General features: G+C 41.9%; 1 protein-coding gene across 2 annotated transcripts in view; it reads right to left on the reverse strand.

The window, feature by feature from the left end:
- Positions 1–19,693, reverse strand: part of pde4d (phosphodiesterase 4D, cAMP-specific) — a 150,769-nt gene that overhangs the window by 119,219 nt on the left and 11,857 nt on the right. Inside the window, exon 2 of one of the 2 annotated variants that reach the window (XM_070964214.1) lies at positions 17,911–18,149. In XM_070964214.1, the coding sequence (XP_070820315.1) occupies positions 17,911–18,149 (239 nt within the window). Of the gene's footprint in view, positions 1–12,281; positions 12,685–17,910; positions 18,150–19,693 lie in introns of those variants that run through there. The other variant, XM_070964213.1, reaches the window with a different exon arrangement.

Here is a 19,693-nt window from a genome sequence, read left to right on the forward strand (position 1 = left end):
AAATATGACTTTCTGATATGTTACAGCTGAGCCTTGAGTCATCTTGGGCTAAATGATGTAGATGAACACAGGCAGGTAGGGCATTCCTGAGGGAAAGGATGGAAATAGGGCACAGCCATTTAGTGCTCCAGCATGCCCTGCAGACACATGACTTTTTTTATCGCTCCTGCATCTAGAAAAAACAGATCAAGTGTAACAGACTACCACATTTTCCTTAGCCCTGACTGAGTGTGTGCATATATAGCCAAATGAGAAGTATCGCAGAAACAGCAGGGTCTCTACAACTCCTGTATGCACACTGAAGCTGTGAGCGCTCTCCTTGACTCCCAAACCCAGTGCCAGGCAAACTTTCCTTGATATGATCTGGACAGATGTCAAGTGTGGCAAATAACAGGCAACTGAGTGTGCTATCAGTGATCCTAACGTGGAAGGAGAACACTATCAACAATTTTTCAGAAGTGTCGCGTCGTCATCATGATGCAACGGTCATGTCACTTCCTCCATCTCCTCATTTCCAGTGACACACCAGCCCTCCTCAGCATGCTGCCATGGAAGATCGCCAAGCTCGAAACATTTGCAATCAAGTTAGCTGCCATTCCAACAAAACTTTATTTGCATTCCTTCTAGTGGGATTGGGAAATTGGACAAATACATCGAGTCCATCGCCAGCTGGAGTTTTTTTTGTACAATTCTTGTCAGTTTGTGTTGCTAAATTAATGGTCTGCCTCTGACGAGTGAGAGCCACAGCTCAGCGACAGACTGCTGTTCAGTGAGCTGACCCAGCAGCACAAAGAGGGCAGCAACGGCAGAGAGAGGCAGCAGGGGGAAAACAGCTTGTAGAGCCAGAATATTTTCACATCTCACTCTGCAAATTAAGGCTTTATTTGCACCAAACCAGAGTTGGTGATTGTTGGAACAATGGAAAGACTGACAAAGGCAGTTTTGGTGAGCTTTATTTTGTTTATCGAGTTTGAATGATGTGTGTTTTATGATGAATTAACAAGGTGGTTAAGTCTTAATTTGTCTAATACAGTAGTAACACTGGAAATCATGTAACCCGCTTAAAACAAAGCAATGGATTGAGCTGATGACAAAAATGTCTCCATCTGAAGTTGAGTTGAGTTAGATGCAACATAATGGAGACATTTTCAAACACTACTTTCCACCTTTATACAAATGTATTTTGTGCATTCACTCAGCAAATTAACAGTGTCCTTAAGAGTTTTCTTGTCAACAGTTATGTTTACATTCAGTGTTTCTCTCCTGACTGCATTGTGCATATCCTTGAGACCTGACAAACACACTGAATGTATCTTCTTCCTCAGTATAACACTTGCACAGATGATTTTCACAATATTTCTAATTATGCAATGTTTACATCAGCTTGCAGTCCTTGCCTTTGTTGATGCATTACTACACCTCTTTGCACTTTACTAGAACCAACTGTTGATCAGTGGAATAGCATGAAGGTCACTAAAGTGAGCATCTACACAGCAGTGTGATGAAAAGTGCTTTGGACAAAAACTTCCCTTCTTCCCATCTTCTCCTACTTTCCACAAATAAGCTCCCTACACTCCTCTTTCCTGCACTCTGCTCACTGTCCTCAAAGCATCCTCATGAGATCTCATCACTAATGAAATCAGTGCACCCCTCTAACTAATGTAGCCATGGTGACTATTTCCCAAATGAGCAAGGTGACCTTCTGCAAAATGCATTCAGGGAAAATGCAAGCGGATTATGATTCACCTAAAACGGGGTGGATCTATTTCATACTTAATAAATTGAATTTAGCGTTCAACTGGCCATAAAGTTGTGCCAGGGAAATTTACAGTACAAATCAAGGTGTGGAGGGGATTGTTAAAGGGAAGCCATTGTCAACATTATCTCTAATGTAATGTCTGTAAGACTGACAGATAGGGATAAGTCTTTTGTACATCTCTGAAAAGCTCTTGAATGTGTGCTGTCAGGTGTCACTATTGGTCAAAAGTGAAAGCTATAGTCTGTACTTTGTGGTTTTAGCCACTACTTTCAGTACGAGTAACACCGCCCTTTTTTTGATGATCTTGGGAACTTAAATCACTGCGTTTGAGTGAACATGCAACTGTAGGAACAAGAAGAAAATTTCTTTTTGATTTTTGAGTGGACCACCATCCAAAACATCTTTTTAGTATAAAACAGTAACCCCCCTGTAGGCTTGAAGGTGGGGTGGTTTTAGATGTTTATGAACATTTCAATACTTTTATCCACTGTGTCACTGTAGGAATTCAACGGCAAGTATGTTCTTCATACTAAGAAGACAGATTTTGGGTTGAGTATGGCTTTATCTTACATGCTACCACTGATGATCTAGCTCTACTAAACACATTTTCTTTTATGAAATATAGCCATTTTTCAGTTGTTGAGTATTGTCAGGCAGTAAGCACAGAAGGACAGACTTGGTCTCAATAAGCATTGTGTAATGAACGTGAAGAAAAAAGATGGTATTTGAAGTAGGTTTGCCTCAATAAAGTCAAGCGACGGTCAAGATTTACGAAACATTTTTAAAAAATGCCCTTTAAATTTGGGATCTGCAAAGACAAAGAAAGTGATAAACTGAAAACCATGAACTTTATCAACAAGAGATGGTTTCATAAAAATCCTGTCAGGAAGCTCACTGTCATTTTAAAGGTGTTAAACCAAGCAAAGCTGGATAATCCTAGTGGGCCTGATCTAACTTGTGTGCAACAGAACGGTCTCTCGTGATGATGTAATTACAAAAATTGGTAGCCAATCTGAAGAGTTCTGCTAATGGCTCTGTAATAGGAGCCATCAAGACCCGCCTGTCCATTCCTCTCCATGGGTCTGCCATGAAATCCATCTCCTGTTAATAAGCAAATGGTCCTGGGATGATTCATTGAAATCAACACACGCACATCACAGTCTAAAACTGCTACTCCTCCTAAAATCTCTTCAATATCAAATACACACACCCTGTCAGCTTATAAATTTAAAAGATGGCTGCATCCTTCATAGAGCGTTTGCCGTGGTCATCTTGAATTCATGTCAGTTACAGTGGATTAGAGCAGAAAAAGGATCACAATGTCCATAAAAACTTCCCAAACAACAAATGCAACCTGTTCTACTTTACAACTGTCCATCACTGTGCTCACTATATTCCAACACAGTTTTACCAAAATATGCTAACTTCTTTCCTTTGTAGCCAGCATTTTAGGTTGTTTACAGTTGTTCTACTTTTGTATGTTTGTCACAGCAGTTCCCCATGCAAGCCACAAATAGACACAGTATATTTAGCCATGATTTGGCAAAACAATGACTGTACTGACTGCAGAGATGAACAGACTATTTCTGCTCTCAACCTTTCAAGCCTACGTCAAAAGATGAAATCATCAATTTTGGGACAAAGCAGGTAAATAAGCAAACGTTTCTTTTGTGTAAGGATAGGGCATTTCAGTGGAAGGTCGGCGGATTTCTTCATGACTGATATCAACAACAACAACAAGAAAAATGGCCATTTCAGGTTGATAACCAGATAATATGAAGCATGTGGGATTTCAGTCCTAGCCCAACCAGTAAGTCTACAACAGAACTGATGAACTATGAATTATTCATGTGTGTTTTCAGATGGGTTGCTTCTTTTTTTTTTCCAATCTGTCTCAAGGAAACCAAAATGCAAATTACAAATGACCTTGTGTTTCTGCAGGGAAGCTGTACTGTACACCACAAAAGTCAAGGCATAACTGCAGGCGAGCCACAGCATTCAGTTATTTGTTAACGCAGTCGCACTACAATCACCTTCAAGTTCAACTGTTTTCATTTAATTACAAATTCGCTGTATGACCATCATATAGACGCTTCATTCATCTGGAAACCACAAAAGGGTATAAAAACTTCAAGGCAAATCAAAGAATGTGTAAATGTGGTCATCTGTTCACGAACATGAGAGTCTACATGCAGCCGAAGGTTTCAATCAATCAGTCGTGGTCAGATTCAATCATATGTGCCAAGAGACATGTGAGAAACATCACTATCTGAGCCTGCGTCTACTTTTTATTCAATAAGTGTAATATGTGGGCATCCCAGCGCTTAGGGATTAAGGTATGAACCAAGAACTGCAACATCCCCAGTTTGAGTCCAGCAGGGGACCTTTGTCATTCTGAATTTTTCTCTCCCCTAAAATTAAAACACCCCAAAAATACTCATTGTCAGTCAAATATTCACTGGCCTTTAATTTTGGCTTTGGCTGAACATCTGGGCCTCTCATATGTATCATTGGCTTGTCTAAGCTTATGGCCTGAGTGTGGCTGCCTGAACGAATGTTGTTTTGTTCAATGGTACTAACAAACCAAAGAGATGAGCCGAAAGCAGCCTCAAAGCTTTCCGTTAATTTGGTTCAGTGATTAAATGCTGATAGAACTTGTTTGCAGTAATATGTATGGACAATTACTCGAGCTAATTATTCATTTAGCTTTCTTTCACAGTGATGTAGAGCTAGAGTGAAGTGGTGGAGATTCAACCAGCCAAATGGTTTCTTTCATGTTTCTTGACCAGAGCAGGCTAGTTCAGATGTGTGTGTGTGTGTGTGTGTGTGTGTGTGTGTGTGTGTGTGTGTGTGTGTGTGTGTGTGTGTGTGTGTGTGTGTGTGGCAGGTCTTCAGATGAGAGCTGACAGATTTGGCAGGAGACATGTGGGCCTTAGAGGCGAATCATTCAATCATTCACCAAGATGCTGAAAGAGGAAAGGGAAATCAATAGATGTAAATAGCATGTGTGAGAGCAAGACAGAGACAGAAGAGACAAAAGGAAAGATTTAATAAAAAAAAATGAAAACAGGGCCTTAAATGTATGTCAATATGAGCCTGTGCCCACAGACAATGTTGTTTATGAGCATGCCTGTGTTTGTGTCAGTGAATCAGAAGGTGGAGACGATACATGTGTCAAGACAACGCAATGATTGACAGAAAGAAAGACAAATGGCAAAGGGGGAAAAAACCCAAAACTCACAATCTTAAGGGAAGGAATCTGAGAAAGATGCATGGGGTATTAATGTCTAGCATGACGGACAGTTCCCACAACAGCTACCTTCATTAAAATGCAGTTTAAGACCCCTGATAATGTTCAGGTTGTTTACTGTTAGTCCATTCCTTACAGCAGGTGGTGTAAAATTTTCCAAAGTATCCACAATTGCGTGTTTTCATGCCCTGAGAAGCTCATTGCTTTTCGTTCCCAGCTGCTGCTGCACTACTATCTGTTGCAACCTAGCTGCTCTATCAAAGGCACTGAGATCAGATGTTTTCATTGTGACATCACTGGATGTGAGCTGTGAGCATTAGAGGTCTGTACAGGTTTTTTTCGATCTCATTCCTCACCGTTCCCACTGATAAGCCATCCCACAAGTGCCCACTTTTAGAGAGAATCTGATCACCCACCATCCTCATACCTAAGTGACTGAATAGGTCAATTGCCAATAACTTCCAAAACGACATATCACCGTTGCCGATTACCAGTGACAAGCGCTCTCCTGAGTAAAGCCCTACGTTTGTTGACCAATCCATCCACACCACTTTCCTTTGAATACAGACTTCTTTATGCTACGTAACCTGACTTCCTCCTTTACTCCTCCTTACTACAGCCACTAAAGGTCACCACCTAAGAATAAAAAGAAATATGGGTCATACCAACCTACCTGCAGAGTCAACCTACGCAGTTCTTGTGAGGAGATGCGTTAGCTTTCTCAACTGTTAGCTTTATAGCTATATCAGGGGCCCAAAAAGGAGAGAAAACACACAAAAGGCATGTCTGTGCACTACCTTTGTTTTTAAACTAGAACCTGTAATCATGTCTTGCTCCTCTGTATCGTTAGTATCTGCCTCTGCCACTTTTCGTAAGCTTTCCCCAGAGATAAAGCAGACAGTGTCATTTCCTGTAATTTATCATGTGAGCTACACCAGCCACAGCACTGGATGGCTTACTACCCCCACCTGATAAGATGCTGCCAACTAATCAATGATGAAATTTGTTGCCAACTATTTTTCTAATTGACTTTATTCAATTTAATCATTTAGTTGTGGAGGCCCTACAAAACTGAAAATTAGCCATGATCAATAATTCATACTGTACATCTGTACAAAGCTATCAGCACCGCAGACCATCGACCGGACCGGTCGGTAGCCCAGCTAGAGTCTTTATCACCCTGTGAGGAGTGTAATATGATCAGTACAGCACAGCCAGCCAAGAGCTCAGGGAATCACCCAGCATCAAACGGGCAGTCTAGAGAGGTTTTGTCCTGGAGCCCGTGACAAGGCTGTCCTTCAAAAACAGTTTTCATGCATTTTATTAGTCTAGCAGATGACCAGTTAGGAAAAGGGAACCAGCGGGGAGCTCCAAAAAATAAATGAACGTTCCTGCTGGTAAAAAAATTCGATGACCAGTCTTCTCCGCTTCACATACGCCGTCTGAGCTCCGTTCCTATTAGGGATATCACCATTTCAGCACAGCTCCTCTCTTTTATGAAGCAGTAATGTTTTCCTACCGGCAGTCACACATACTGGCCTGTGGTTCCTGCTGGACACTGTCCAGCTTTCACATTGGACGATATGTTCCCTCAGCAGGATCCCACTTCGCCTGTCTAACTGCCGTGCTGTACAACAACAGATGTGTGCACTGAGCAATTTTCCAAGTTGAGAACTTTCTTTTCAATGTGTATTTGCTTTGGTATTGGACACGACTTGATCTGTGCACAATTCCACTGTCCTACAAAATTGCTTTATTTCATTTTTATGCAGTTTTGATGGGAAGGAGCTGGATTATGTAATGATCACAGAGAACTATCTGACCTGTGAACAAGAAAGCCATTCCTGCTACCACTTTCTTTGTTGTGACACTAAAATTGATGGCAATCAATGAAATAGATTCGCTCTGTCACTTCACACTCCACAAAAGAGCAGCAGACGCTGTTAAACTGTCACTGCATTTATTTTTCTAAATGTGCCAGCTCGAAAATGAGCTCCACCATACAGTACATGCTGTACTGCAATATATCAATATACAGTATGCTTGATCATCACATGTAACAACATATTTTGGCTCAAAAAAATCTACATATATGTATATATCATGTTGATAGCCACTAGACTTGTATCGTACACCAGTCCTAACCTTGACACATATACACACACAATGATTATAGGTTCCCAACAGGAAATGGCATGAGAATTTAGAGGACTTAAGGTAAGACTAACCGCCTTCACAGACTGTACTGCCCTTCACATTACTGCAAGATGTCCTTCTGAAATAGGACAGTACGTTAAAGCTACTCCAGAAGCCTTTCATAATCCCAAACCCTCACTTAACGCGGTAATGTGAAATCGGTAATGGCTGCATTAACGATTTTTCACACACACACGCAAAAAAAAAAAAAATCAACGCTAAACAGTAGATGTGTGTAGAGGCCAGTGTTCTTGAGGAGTGCACCCTGGTGTTTAAGATGGAGGTTAGGTAACTTTCTGCTGAATAACTGATGAAGAATGTCACTTAATGATTGTATTACAGACAAGGCTGACAGGCATACTGGTGACTGTTAATACTATAGACTTGCTAATGGATTCTGGGTAGCTTTAGAGTGGCATGGACTTTTATGGTTTCCCATTAGAGTTTTTGGTTATTTTCCATCCTCTCAATGAATGAAATATAACCATATTCCACCCACTTCTATGCATGCATATGTTGTATGACCAGGCTCACACTATAGATATACTATAAGATAATAAAGTTCTCAGTTTTTAAATTTCCTGTACAATGATGCTTTTGGCTTTCTCCTTAAACACTGTGGCTTTACTCCATGTTTGACAGAATAAAATTGACTGCCCACCTCGATGTGTCTGCATCAGTAATTTCCTAATGCACATGCTCGTCTCTCAAACCCTGGGTCAGTCACACGACTCGTCTGGAGAACATACTCAATACACCTTCCTTTTCTGCCTGAATGACCAGGTCAATAAGACCCAGACAAGGGGCTGGCATTCACGTAATTATCCGCCCTGCCTGCCTTTCATACTGTCACACTATCATTAGAAAATCTCAGGGTTAAAAATGATCACTGACCTCTTTTCATTAACCCAGCTACATAATGTTTGATGCTGATCTCTGCTAATGTAAAGTTTAGTACCACGTCTGCAGCATGTTCATTAGCACGTTCGGCACATCTCTCACACGCCTGGAGTACAGCCATACAGTAGATGTGTATTCTGCCAGTTCTGTAGCAGCCTAAGCAGTATGATTACGACCATGACTCGGGTTATATATAGCCACGTACCCAATAGCAGTTTCCGCCTCACTCACAAACACCCCTGGGATCTAATGACATAGCCAGGGGGTTATGCTTTATACTGGCTAAAAACCTCACTCTGGCACTGACCGTCACAGTGGGAGGAAAGGACTGGTTGGAGAAAAATCAACGACTGTTAAATACAGCGTAGAGTGAGAGGGCAGGGAGTACATTTTCCAATCTGCTGCCGCTGAAGGGACAGAATGTCCAGATGGAGCACCTTCTATCCCTTCCCTCCTTAGATGTTTCACCCTTTTTTGTTTTGACATTTCCCTTTCCATCTACTGAATCACCAAATTTTGATTGCCATTTGACAAAGAGAAGAGAAATCATGATGCTCCTCTTCACTGACATCTCCACAAATAAATGAACCCTCCCCACGCAACATCCCCATGGCACGGAGAGACAAACAGTAGGGGTGAAATGGGAGAAATGCCACATCCTCATCAAAGGATGCTCCAGATTCTTTCTGAGTTCTCGCAGAGGCCTTGAGCAGCGTCCAGCCTTAGCCTAAATAGTGACACATTCGGGTGATGTGTTTTACCTTGGGGCTGCTGGACCTTGCACCAAACAAGCCGCTTGAACACACACAACAACATTCACAGTCATCTGAGGAAAAAATTTGCTGTCTCTCTATATATGTAACACTGGTATCAACTGTATGTGTTGAGCAAGTAGCTGGCTCTTCTCATGAGTTGTCTCCAGGGACCCTTCTTCAGACGTTAATATCTGTCTGTTATAATCAGGAAACATGTCTTCTTTATCTGACTTAAAGCAACAGCGTGATTGCTGAGTTTTTCATTTGATGATATGTGACCTGCTGCTGCCTTTTAATTGGAAAAGTCAATAAAGCACATGGCTTAAATATAAACAACACATGCGTCATGCTAGGGCTGGGCAATTAATTGAATTTTTTTTTCAATTAGGATTTCTGCTTCCAATGGTTATGAAAAAAACTAGTCAAGATAAAATGATCATTGTGCCGCATTTCATTTTGTAACGATGATGTCGTTCTGTCCAGCCCAAACGCTCTCTCAGCCAGGCTGTGGCACATTGAGTTCACCTCAAGCCGTGATGACGGAAAGACATCCTTTGGTCAACAAGAAAGGTAAAACCAATTCAGCTGTTAGACAGGAAGACATCACATGCGGTACAGGTGCACACACCAAGCACGTACACACACACACACACTCATACACAGTGAACTTGTGCTGGGAGAGCAGGCAGGGATGGTCGTTCCACACTGTGGTCGTCCCAAAACCCTGCGCAAGCAAGTAAGAAGAGCCTATGCATATGGCACCTTGAAGCGCATGTATCAGCTCTCAACAGCGATGACTGTATATGTGTAACACACCCACTGACAGTGTGACGCTCAGACGTATCATGCAGATAGAACCACATGTAAGGACATGGTGAAGCCCAGCCGTACATATTAGACACCTTATATTTCAATTCAATGCATGATGTTTCAAAATAACCGCGAGTATGATTTTTGCCATAATCAAGCAGCCCAACAGCACACACCACCTCTGTGTAGGCTGAATAGTATCTAACTATATCTGCTAAAAAGCTTTAAAGCCAGGAGGAGGAGCTTAGCTGCGTGTTCTCAAAGGCTGCCGACAGGCCTTTGAAAGCAATCCAATAAATGCCAGGAGAGCAAACTCGCTGGTATTTGGATGATACAATCAATAAGGCAATATGCCAAGCAATGCCGTTTTCATGAAACAATGGATTATGAATTTTAAATACCAATTCAAATGTTTCTTTTCTGGGACTAATGTGCTATTTTGGGGTTTCAGTTAATTGTAATTTACACAGAATGAAAAAAAACTAACTGCAGCTGTTTTGCTTTCATGCAACAGCTGCTGTTTTTTTGTCTGATTGGCTTGCAATATGTTGTGCAGCACATAATCATCTGCATTGCCATTGTGAACAATGGGTCAAGATACGATTGCATATAATGATTCCTGTCTCCAACACAAGCTATGCTCACTTTATGACATCCACACCAGATGAAGGCCCTTGTGAGACATAATGATGGAAGACATGCAACCTAATGGATGCACATAAAAAACACAACCGATCAAATGACCTTATTGACCAGTAAATAATGGTCGTGCTGGGCTGTGGTGCACAGGGGGCAAATTTTTATTTAGCCTGCCGTTTGTGTTCCTGTATATGTGATAGATCGCAATTTGCTTCTTGCGTAATTCACCTCCTGTCTAAAATTTGATTAGTTTGGGTTAATCTACGTCTAATTACCCTCCTGAAGCAGATGTGACATGTGCTTGAATGATCTCCCATGCAGCTGCATGGCATGAATATCTCCTGTTAAATTTCACTGTTAGGATCGCGTCTAAGTTCAGTGCCAACGTTCTAACATCACAAGGGTGTTTCAGGCCAGCACACCACTTCGCAATGTCACTTCCATCTGTGCTCTCATCGCTCCCTCCCTCTCCCTCTGACTTCTCCTCCATGTGACTGTTCTGCCACTGTGACAGGAACCATTCTGTCTGTCGGCCAGAGAAGCCTGCGTGCTTCCTATAGCTGACTGCTGACTGGGCCTGCAGGCAAGCATCACTCATGTCTAATCATATATATATAATATATATATACACACACACACACACACACACACACACACACACACACACACACACACACACACACACACACAAACATCTATATATAAATATAAAGGAAGAAAGAAAGGAAAAGAGTGATCTGTTTGAGAGAAACTTAGATCCGCCACAGTCACTTAAGCCAGGGAGCTGTGGTGACCTTCTCAGATTTCATTTCAGTTGCTCTTTTTTTCCTCCCTCATTCCCAGAACAAGTGAGTAATTAGAGCAGAAACATTTCCCCACACACCCGGTCTGTCTGAGTGCAGAGCTGCTTTTGTGTCTGTCTGTACGCAGGCAGGCTTCACCGAAACTGCTGTTACTGCAAACATCACTGCTGTCATTTTACAGTAGCTGCTCTGGTTAAATACTTGTGGCGCAAGCAACATCTAACGACCCACTCATCATACATGCAGTAATATTATCCATGTTGTCATGTGCAGTGAGTCAGATTATTGTGAGTGTCATCTCAGAGAATGTGCTCACCATGTATTAGTGATGATGTGAAGCTCCCCTACTGTATCTCTTTCCTCTCACTGAGACCAGAGTGTAATTTCACTTGCAAACATGAACATTAGGCTGCCCAGTGATCTGGAATCCCTGGAGATACACACCATCTTAAAGATACGAGAGGCTGCCTGTATGAGTTGTGTTCAGGGCAGAGTGTTTCCTGTGACCTGCCTTTGGTCAACGCCTACCTTTCATTTCCATCTGTCTCTTTTCTCATTCTACACTAAGTGCATCTCTGCCTGCCTAATGTGCCAGATATAGCCTCACTAACAGATAGGGGAATACACATAAGAGCCTGTGGTGACTGTGTATATAGCTACCACTCACTTATCCCTTTTGACTTTCCTCATTTCATTGTCTTTACCGAAAAATTAACCCATCATGTAGAGGCTCACACATCTTTCTGACCTAGATTGAACAGCCACCTATCAGCGCGTGTAAGATCCGTTATTCTAACAACATTAAAACACATTTAAGTTGTGGGGTTGGATTCATGACCGCAATGTTCTTCTGACGATCATTTTCAATCTACTTCTTTCTCTTTTTTCACCTTTTCGCTATCGACCGAACGAGCCTTTACTTTATCCATCCTTTCTTTGCCTTTACAGTAGTGCTCGTGGCGAATGCTTTCGACAGCGTGGCACAAAAAGTGATGGAAAACAGAGGTCGAGCACACAGGCTGAGCCCAAACAAAAATGTAGTATAAACGTCCTCAAAGTTATCTTATCCGCTCTCGCACGCGTCAGCCGGGCACACAACGCCCATCTCCATCGAGGGAAATTAGAAAGAGACACAAGAGGAAGAAAAGCAGTTTCCATTCTGCCCTTACCGTCGAAGACCTTGAAACGACGACGGCCACGACATCCTGGATTTCTTCAGCCCGGGTCGGTGCCCCGTGTCCACTGCGTAAGTCCGGTCCATGTTCCTCGGGTTGAGGTATCGCTCGGTGTCCGAAAAGCCTCTTTGTCTCACGCGGTCGTTCTTGCGCACTACCAGCGCGTGGTGGAGCGGTGAGAGCGCAGCCTGGTTCTGCTGCCTCCACAGATGTTTGGGCGCCTTCGCACTCACGCTGGTTCCGCCGCCCGTGACCAAGGTCCCCACTTTCCCGGAGGCAGGGTCCATCCTCCTCGTCAAGTTGGGTTTATTTATTTATTTGTTGTTGTTGTTGTTTTAAAGAAATAAACACTTTAGGAGCAGCCAGATGGAATGGCCAGAGGGAAGGTCATGGGAGGAGGGAGGCTTGATAACACTGCTAGTTTGTGTTTTTAGAGATTTTAAAAAAGGGGGCGTCCAGACGACTAAATTACAACCCTCTTAGGAATTGAGACAACTTTTTAGTTACTCTCAGGGCTTCACGTCCAGTTTGTTTTTTGGAGCTCCCGTAATGACTTGTCAACTTTGTCCACACTGCCCTGCAGAAACACACTGGACAGAGCCAAAAATGAATCCATTTACGCATCACGAGGTAAACCTCGATAACTGCGGTTTGGAAGCGGGGAAGTGTAGCTGAGTGAGGCTACGAGGAGAAACTCTCAACAGATTCTGGTGTCCAAGTGCTCCCCGCTTTCTCCGCACACGCCCATTTCAGCAAGGTGCTTGTGTTGCAGCGGCAGTGAGAGATGTGTAGTTCAGTCCAGGACGGTCCACACGGGCGGATGGTTCCTTCACAATAACATGCAAACTTCTGCAAACCCCCGCAGCTGTAATTCACTTGACGTGCGGCATGCGTAAAAGCATCCAGACATGGCAACACTGTTCTTCCCTTCTCAAGTCCCCTGCAAGAACAAGCGGCCACGGGATATAGGGAACAGGATAATACATTAAACATGAGGGAGCCACCCAAAGCACCTCCCCTGAAAGCCTCCACGAGTGAAAAGCAGGAGGTGGGAGTGGGCAGAGAGGGCCAGGTGGCCAAATCATATAACAAATATGGATGATTTTTTTGGTCAGTTTTTGTCATTTTATAGAAGTGGACCAAAGTAGGAACTTCTTTGTAACAGCAGGCAATAAAGCACAGTGCGGGTAAAATGAACTCACCTTCACAGTAATTCATTAAACTGTGGGTCATGGCAGGATGTGTGTGTCCTTGCCTGTGATGTCTGCAGGGTACAGAGGAGTGCAAACATCCAGCCACCTTGTTAAATCTCTCCTCCACTGTTCTGTTTGTCATCATTTCCAGGGAAAGGCTGCTTTCAGGGAAGACTGCTTTCTTTCTTTCTTTCTTTCTTTCTTTCTTTCTTTCTTTCTTTCTTTCTTTCTTTCTTTCTTTCTTTCTTTCTTTCCTCTCCCTGCACTTCTCTTGCAGCAGTGTGGGGAACGCAGTCTCCTGCTGTACCAGCAGAAATGTAATCTTGTCTGAAACCAGATGACTTAAAGCAGAAGTGGCAGTCTAATAGTGGCGAGACAGCGTGCAGAGGAAAGATAATAGGAGCACATGCATGCATTGCAGCTCAGGTGTGGACTCGTGTTGGTCCCCCCCTTACCTACTGAAGTTTTCCATATTCCCTGCAGGGGTGCACTGATACAGCACATGCAGCAGAGCAGACCTGACACCTCATTTGTATAATATACAAATGAGTTGTAAATATTAAATAATAATATATAATATAATTGTAAATAATATTAAATATTATTTATTGTCCATAGCTTTGTTCCTAAACTTAGTTGCAGCATCATCCTACCTTACACATAGAAGAATGAACCCAATCAGTTCCACACATTGAGCTGTACAGACTTTTAATTAAACAGAAAAAACAGCACTGGTATCAGAGCAGTAAATAAGTACCAATACACTGAATTTAGTTGGTTAATAGTATCAGGAGAGAAAAAGTGGAATCTGTACATCTCAATCTATTATCTGAATGTACTCTGTGTGTGTCTGTGTCTGTATGTCTGTGAGATAATACATATCACTCCTGGGATGACATTTAGTGTTTGGGAAATCAATGAACCTGTTTTGATCCAGAACTGAGCCAATACCCAATATTATTACTGATTATTGATGCAGCCCTCAGTAGACATTCATACATTGCAACACTTTCATCACACAACATAATGAACTTGTGTTCATTAGTATTTCTGGTAATGAGTTGTGTTCATCTGTGAGCCTTGTCTGCAATACTATTATAAAGTTACAGTCTTTGCACTTCAAAGACATTCATGCATTGTCATGTGTATGTAGACAACAAAATGTGATCTATGTGCATCTATTTAGCACTGTTACATTATTTCTAGTACCAGCAAATTCAGCTGTCTTGGGACTTGAATTGACCAGCAAAATCAATGTATGTTTAAGTATTTTGAGGCACTGAGGGTATTAATTATGTAAAAAAAAATCTCTGCTCTTGCTGTAAATTAAACAAATGCTGTCATTTTCAAGCTAGATGTTAAATGTTTGCTAGTCAGTGAGGAAAGCCAGAGACAAGCACTGCTGCACTGGTATTGTTCAATGGACAGAATCATTGTTTTGCATTCGCATTATGCGCATAATGGAAATGTAGTGTACTGTTTTGTTCTACCTCTGTGCATTCATGGTGCAGACAGGCTCATTTAGCCGCATACAAAGTTAATGACACTAAATTCACTCAAAAGTTGCAGTCGGGGCATTTAGCGTGGCATGTCTTCCATCCTTAATGCTTCAGAACTGTATATTTCTTCCTCACCGCTGTGCTGAATTATAGATGAATCAAGCTTGAAGCAAAGTTAAGATGTATGGCCTTTGTTAAAATTCTCCCCATCACTCATTTTTCTCCCTTTTTCTTAAATTGCTCATACTCAGTATGTTCTGTTTTGAAAGAAGTCACATTTGCTTGATGTGGTTCTAACATGGTGGGACATGACTGATGCTGCTTCCACTGTCGGAAAGGGTTGATTACGCTAAATCAGACCAGATATACATTCAAAGTCAAACATGTTGTCAAGCATATACTATATTACACAACAAAACACGTTGATTTCATGTCAAATTGTTTTTTTGTTTGTTTTTTGGGGGGTGCAGGCCATAGTTTTGAAAAGTAAGACGACAAAAAAAGAAAAACGAAGCTTCTGAAGTCCTCCTCCAAGAAAAAGAGAAGACAAGAAAAGACAATGGCATAATTGAAAATAGTCGATACAACTGTCTGAAGTGGAGGAGACGCTGACAGGCCTGTCCTGCATTTGTCTTCCTGCAAAAAAAAAAAATCACAGAACCTCCTTTCAAATTACCCAATCCTCATCCAGCCGACGTGACATGATTTTCAAAGAGTGGTCAGTCAAACCCACTTGGGAAAAGTTTGCCATTTTCTGAACTTCACATGAAAGTTTGCTGACAATTATTCAGAGAGGATGGACTGCCTCTACATCAAATACCTGACATTTTCTTGGCACGGTCACAATGACTGCAAGTAAATTATTCATTATTGACTATGATTCTTCAATATGGGAGACAGTTTGTGTTGATGATACAGTACTGTGGATGTGTGATGCACCAAGCTACAGACAGAAATACACTGTATTTCCTGTAATCAACATGATCTTGATATCTAAGCAGCAATTTTCAAGCAGAGGAAACTATCCCCACTGCTGTGCATCAGAGATGCCACGCAAACTGCTCTTCCTGCCTGAAAATGTAATTTAGACCTAAGAGACATCAGCTTTTCTTGTTTCCCAATGAAGAAGTCTACAAGTCAATAACACTTTCCTCTTGTTTAGAGCCTGTCTACTAACAACATTCTCTAATTAAAGCCGTTTTAACAAGCTTAGGCCTTATTAATAAGCTGTACCTCGCTACTCATTTCTCTATTGTTTATTCGCTCTGAGACACTGCGGCTCCCATCATCCTTGACAAAAAGAGAGGGAGTGAAGGACAAGACTGAGAGAAGAGTAAGCTAATGCATTTTCTTTCTCCTCTGGCACATGTTGAGCCATTGAACAGTGTTATGCAGGTAGCACGATGCTGGTGAGTGAGATGCAGAGCCCTTTGAAGCATGTTATCAGGATCAAAGACAAGTCAGCAGTGCGTCACTTTCTCTTTGATTGACAAGTTGACTCTGCCACCTGTTTCCATGTACAATACTAACCCAGGACAAAGGGGATTTTCCACTGACAGATAGGCTCAACCACTGAATTTATTTCCAGCTGTGTGGGATGTATTTCTGGACTGTTCGCTAAGTTAAACTATGGCATCCCCACTCAACAACAGTCTTTAATAAAGAATGCTGTTTGTATATTTGTTTTGTTTTTTCTGTCCTCCCTCAGAATCAATCTGGTTGGAGACTCGGTGTCTGTCCCTGCCAAGCCTCATTTCATCGAAACCACTCTGATACATTCTCCACAGAGGGTGTGATTCTTCTCTCAGTAGTTGTATGGTCATGTTTTCCAAGCGTGAGAGAAGGAATGCCGAACATTTCTCATACATATGTTTGTACTGTAGTACTGTTGTACAGCTGATAAAACCCAATTGTCATAACCTCTGAGACTTTCAGGTCAACAGACTGTATGATATGTTCCACAAAATGTCACACAAAATCGTGGATAATTATAGTTGAAAATAAATAACTTACATGTAGGAGAAGACTGTGTTGCAGATTAATCAAAACCATAACAAAAAGGGATAGATCTTGACTGTAATATTCTGTGAGAGGTTGCTTTTATCTTGTCTATTATGTCTCAAATGGTGAATTACATTCCCTGTTTAAAGATTAGTAAGTGACAGCGGTGACAAAAATAAATCTATTAGGCTCTGTTATTTGGTGAGTCATTCTCCTTGGAGCATGTAGTCAGTCTTGGATACTTTAAATACCAGTGGTTTGCATGTTATTCAAGCATACTGTATTACTGCCATCTCATATCCTACCTTTCAGGCAGCCATTGGTTTCTGTTAATTTCACCTCAGATGAAACACAATTTGCAGAGCCCCGACAGCTGTGTGGGATAAGTAATCCATCACGATGAACATCCTGTCAGTTATGTATGTGTTTTCAGTTTTTTTCAGTGGAGCTATGATCATATGGTTGCTGAAAACAAGGGCTGATTTAAAAGCTGTCTTTGTGTTACATTAAGTACACTCTGGCTGTTGATTAACAACCTTTTTTCACATTACATTCATTTGAATTTTACTTTATAAACATATTGAACGACCAATATCCTGAACCCTCTCTGCGTTCTGAGCTACAGCTGCTCAAACTTTTAATGCGAGCCATGTTTGCTCATTGTTGTCTTCACACAACATATAGGGCCAGTTTCAAGCATGTAAACCGCACACGATCTGTGGTCCTTTAAACCACTAAATGTTTCTAAAATGCATTTCGACCTCTGAGTGGTGTCAGGCACTTAGCGAGTGACATGTGTTCAATCACTTCAAACAGGTTCTGTATTGATCCGCCAAACCACTACACTCTATTCACCCCTGACTCCAATGGCCATTCTACTGAAAGACATTTTGTTTGAGAAAAGACACACAAGCATCCACATCATCCTACCTGCTAGCGTCAGCGGAGGTGATGGCGATGAGTGGTGGGGTGCGTAGTGGCAGTGTTGTGGGCCGTGGAGGAACTGTGACTGTGTCTGACTCCGGCTTGCGATCACAGTAGTACTGTTCTGCCTGTCTAAAGGCCAAAGGGGGCAACTGGACCGTCCGGCAAGACAGCCTCCGCACCAGGAAGGGCTCCATGCAAGTGACCGGCCCCGGCTCTGGGGAGTCGGATGAATCATCGGACACCTGGATGAGGAGGAAAGAAGGGTAGGTGAATTCAGTGAATTCAAGGAAAAGACAGAATAACAAAGCTTGCAATTTTTCACAGAAAATCAGAAAATATCCTAACTGAGATTTCACAGAAGATACAGAATGACTCTGTCGCCTCAAAGTGGTATTGCAAGACAGGATGGGCCAGGGCTAGCTTGTTAGCACGCTAACTTCAGTAGATATTTCTGCAACACAACACAAAGATGCCTTACGGTCAGAACTGTTGCTTCTTCACATTTTTCCCATGTTGAACCTTTAAGACTAAAATTCTATCTTACACATCGCACCCTCATGCACACTTTTGTGCACCTATCTGCTAAAAATCAAAGGTTCCTCTAATTATGAAAAGCCCATTAAAATTTTAAAAGACCTTTATCTTCGCAGCACCGAAGGGCTGACAGACAAAGTTGGCAGCCAGCTGGTGAACATACAGTAGCAGAGCATTTATCCACTAAAAACCCTGATATATAGTATTTCTCAAGGCTTGATACTGAAACATAGCAAGAAGGAGAATGGATATTGGGCTAACATTTGCCAAGTGGTAAGAAATAGGACTCCAAATTACTGCTAATGTTACTCTGTGTCTGCTCAATGCGTAAATAGTTAGCTGTTAGCTAACATGCATACAGTAACATCTTTAAGGGCCTGTACACCCACAAATGTTTTCAATTATTCTGCTGATTAGACCATGAAGGTGTAACCTCTTCCACCCTAATAAGTGCAGCAAAACTAATCACGGGGCAACACTGATGTTAATCAGGCACAGTTATGTCTATGGACATGACATGTCGCAAGACTCCCCCATTGTCCAAACTCATACGAAAGGCCAGCGGCGCAGCATGAGTCAAAGTTCAGAGTGGCAGTTTATTCAGTCTTCTGAGCTGAGCGATGTCCATCTCACGGTCCATCTTTACAGGGTAGTATTTACAGCCAAACAGTCCTCAGAGAAGTCTAACCAAGCAAATACGAGGAAACACCTGTGTACTATAGGTGGACCACAGGTTACTTGTCATGCATTTCTGCCCTTTAAATAGCAGGAAAATACTGCATTGACTTTAGATGAGATTTTTGGTGGTGCAGGTACATGTGCTACTTACTCAACATGGGCCGCACTGTGCGTCGCTTTGCACTCTGTTACTGTTATAACCTCTGCAAATAGCAGCTATCAGTGTTTTTTTCTTCTTTCTTTCATAACTTTACAATGAGTCACAATTAGCTTTACAATGAGTCACATTTAGCACTTACACACAAATGTGCTTGAAGTAATGACGTTTCCATAGAGAACACACATATTTCACGACACAGCTTGTTTTCTTATTTGAGTTCACATACTTTGGTTACTTTTGCTCTCATAGTGACATTTAATTTAGCATTTTTTCCATTTCTCTGTCTCCTTGGTTGATTCCTTCCCGACAGAAAAACTTTATTTGTATTTTGTTCATTTGAGAAGAGATATTTGCACATAAATGGTTTTACTCCTATCTCACAGACCATTGTTTCTATGTAAGTTTGGATACATG

Source organism: Chaetodon trifascialis, chromosome 6 (assembly GCF_039877785.1).
Source record: "Chaetodon trifascialis isolate fChaTrf1 chromosome 6, fChaTrf1.hap1, whole genome shotgun sequence".
NCBI lineage: Eukaryota > Metazoa > Chordata > Actinopteri > Chaetodontiformes > Chaetodontidae > Chaetodon > Chaetodon trifascialis.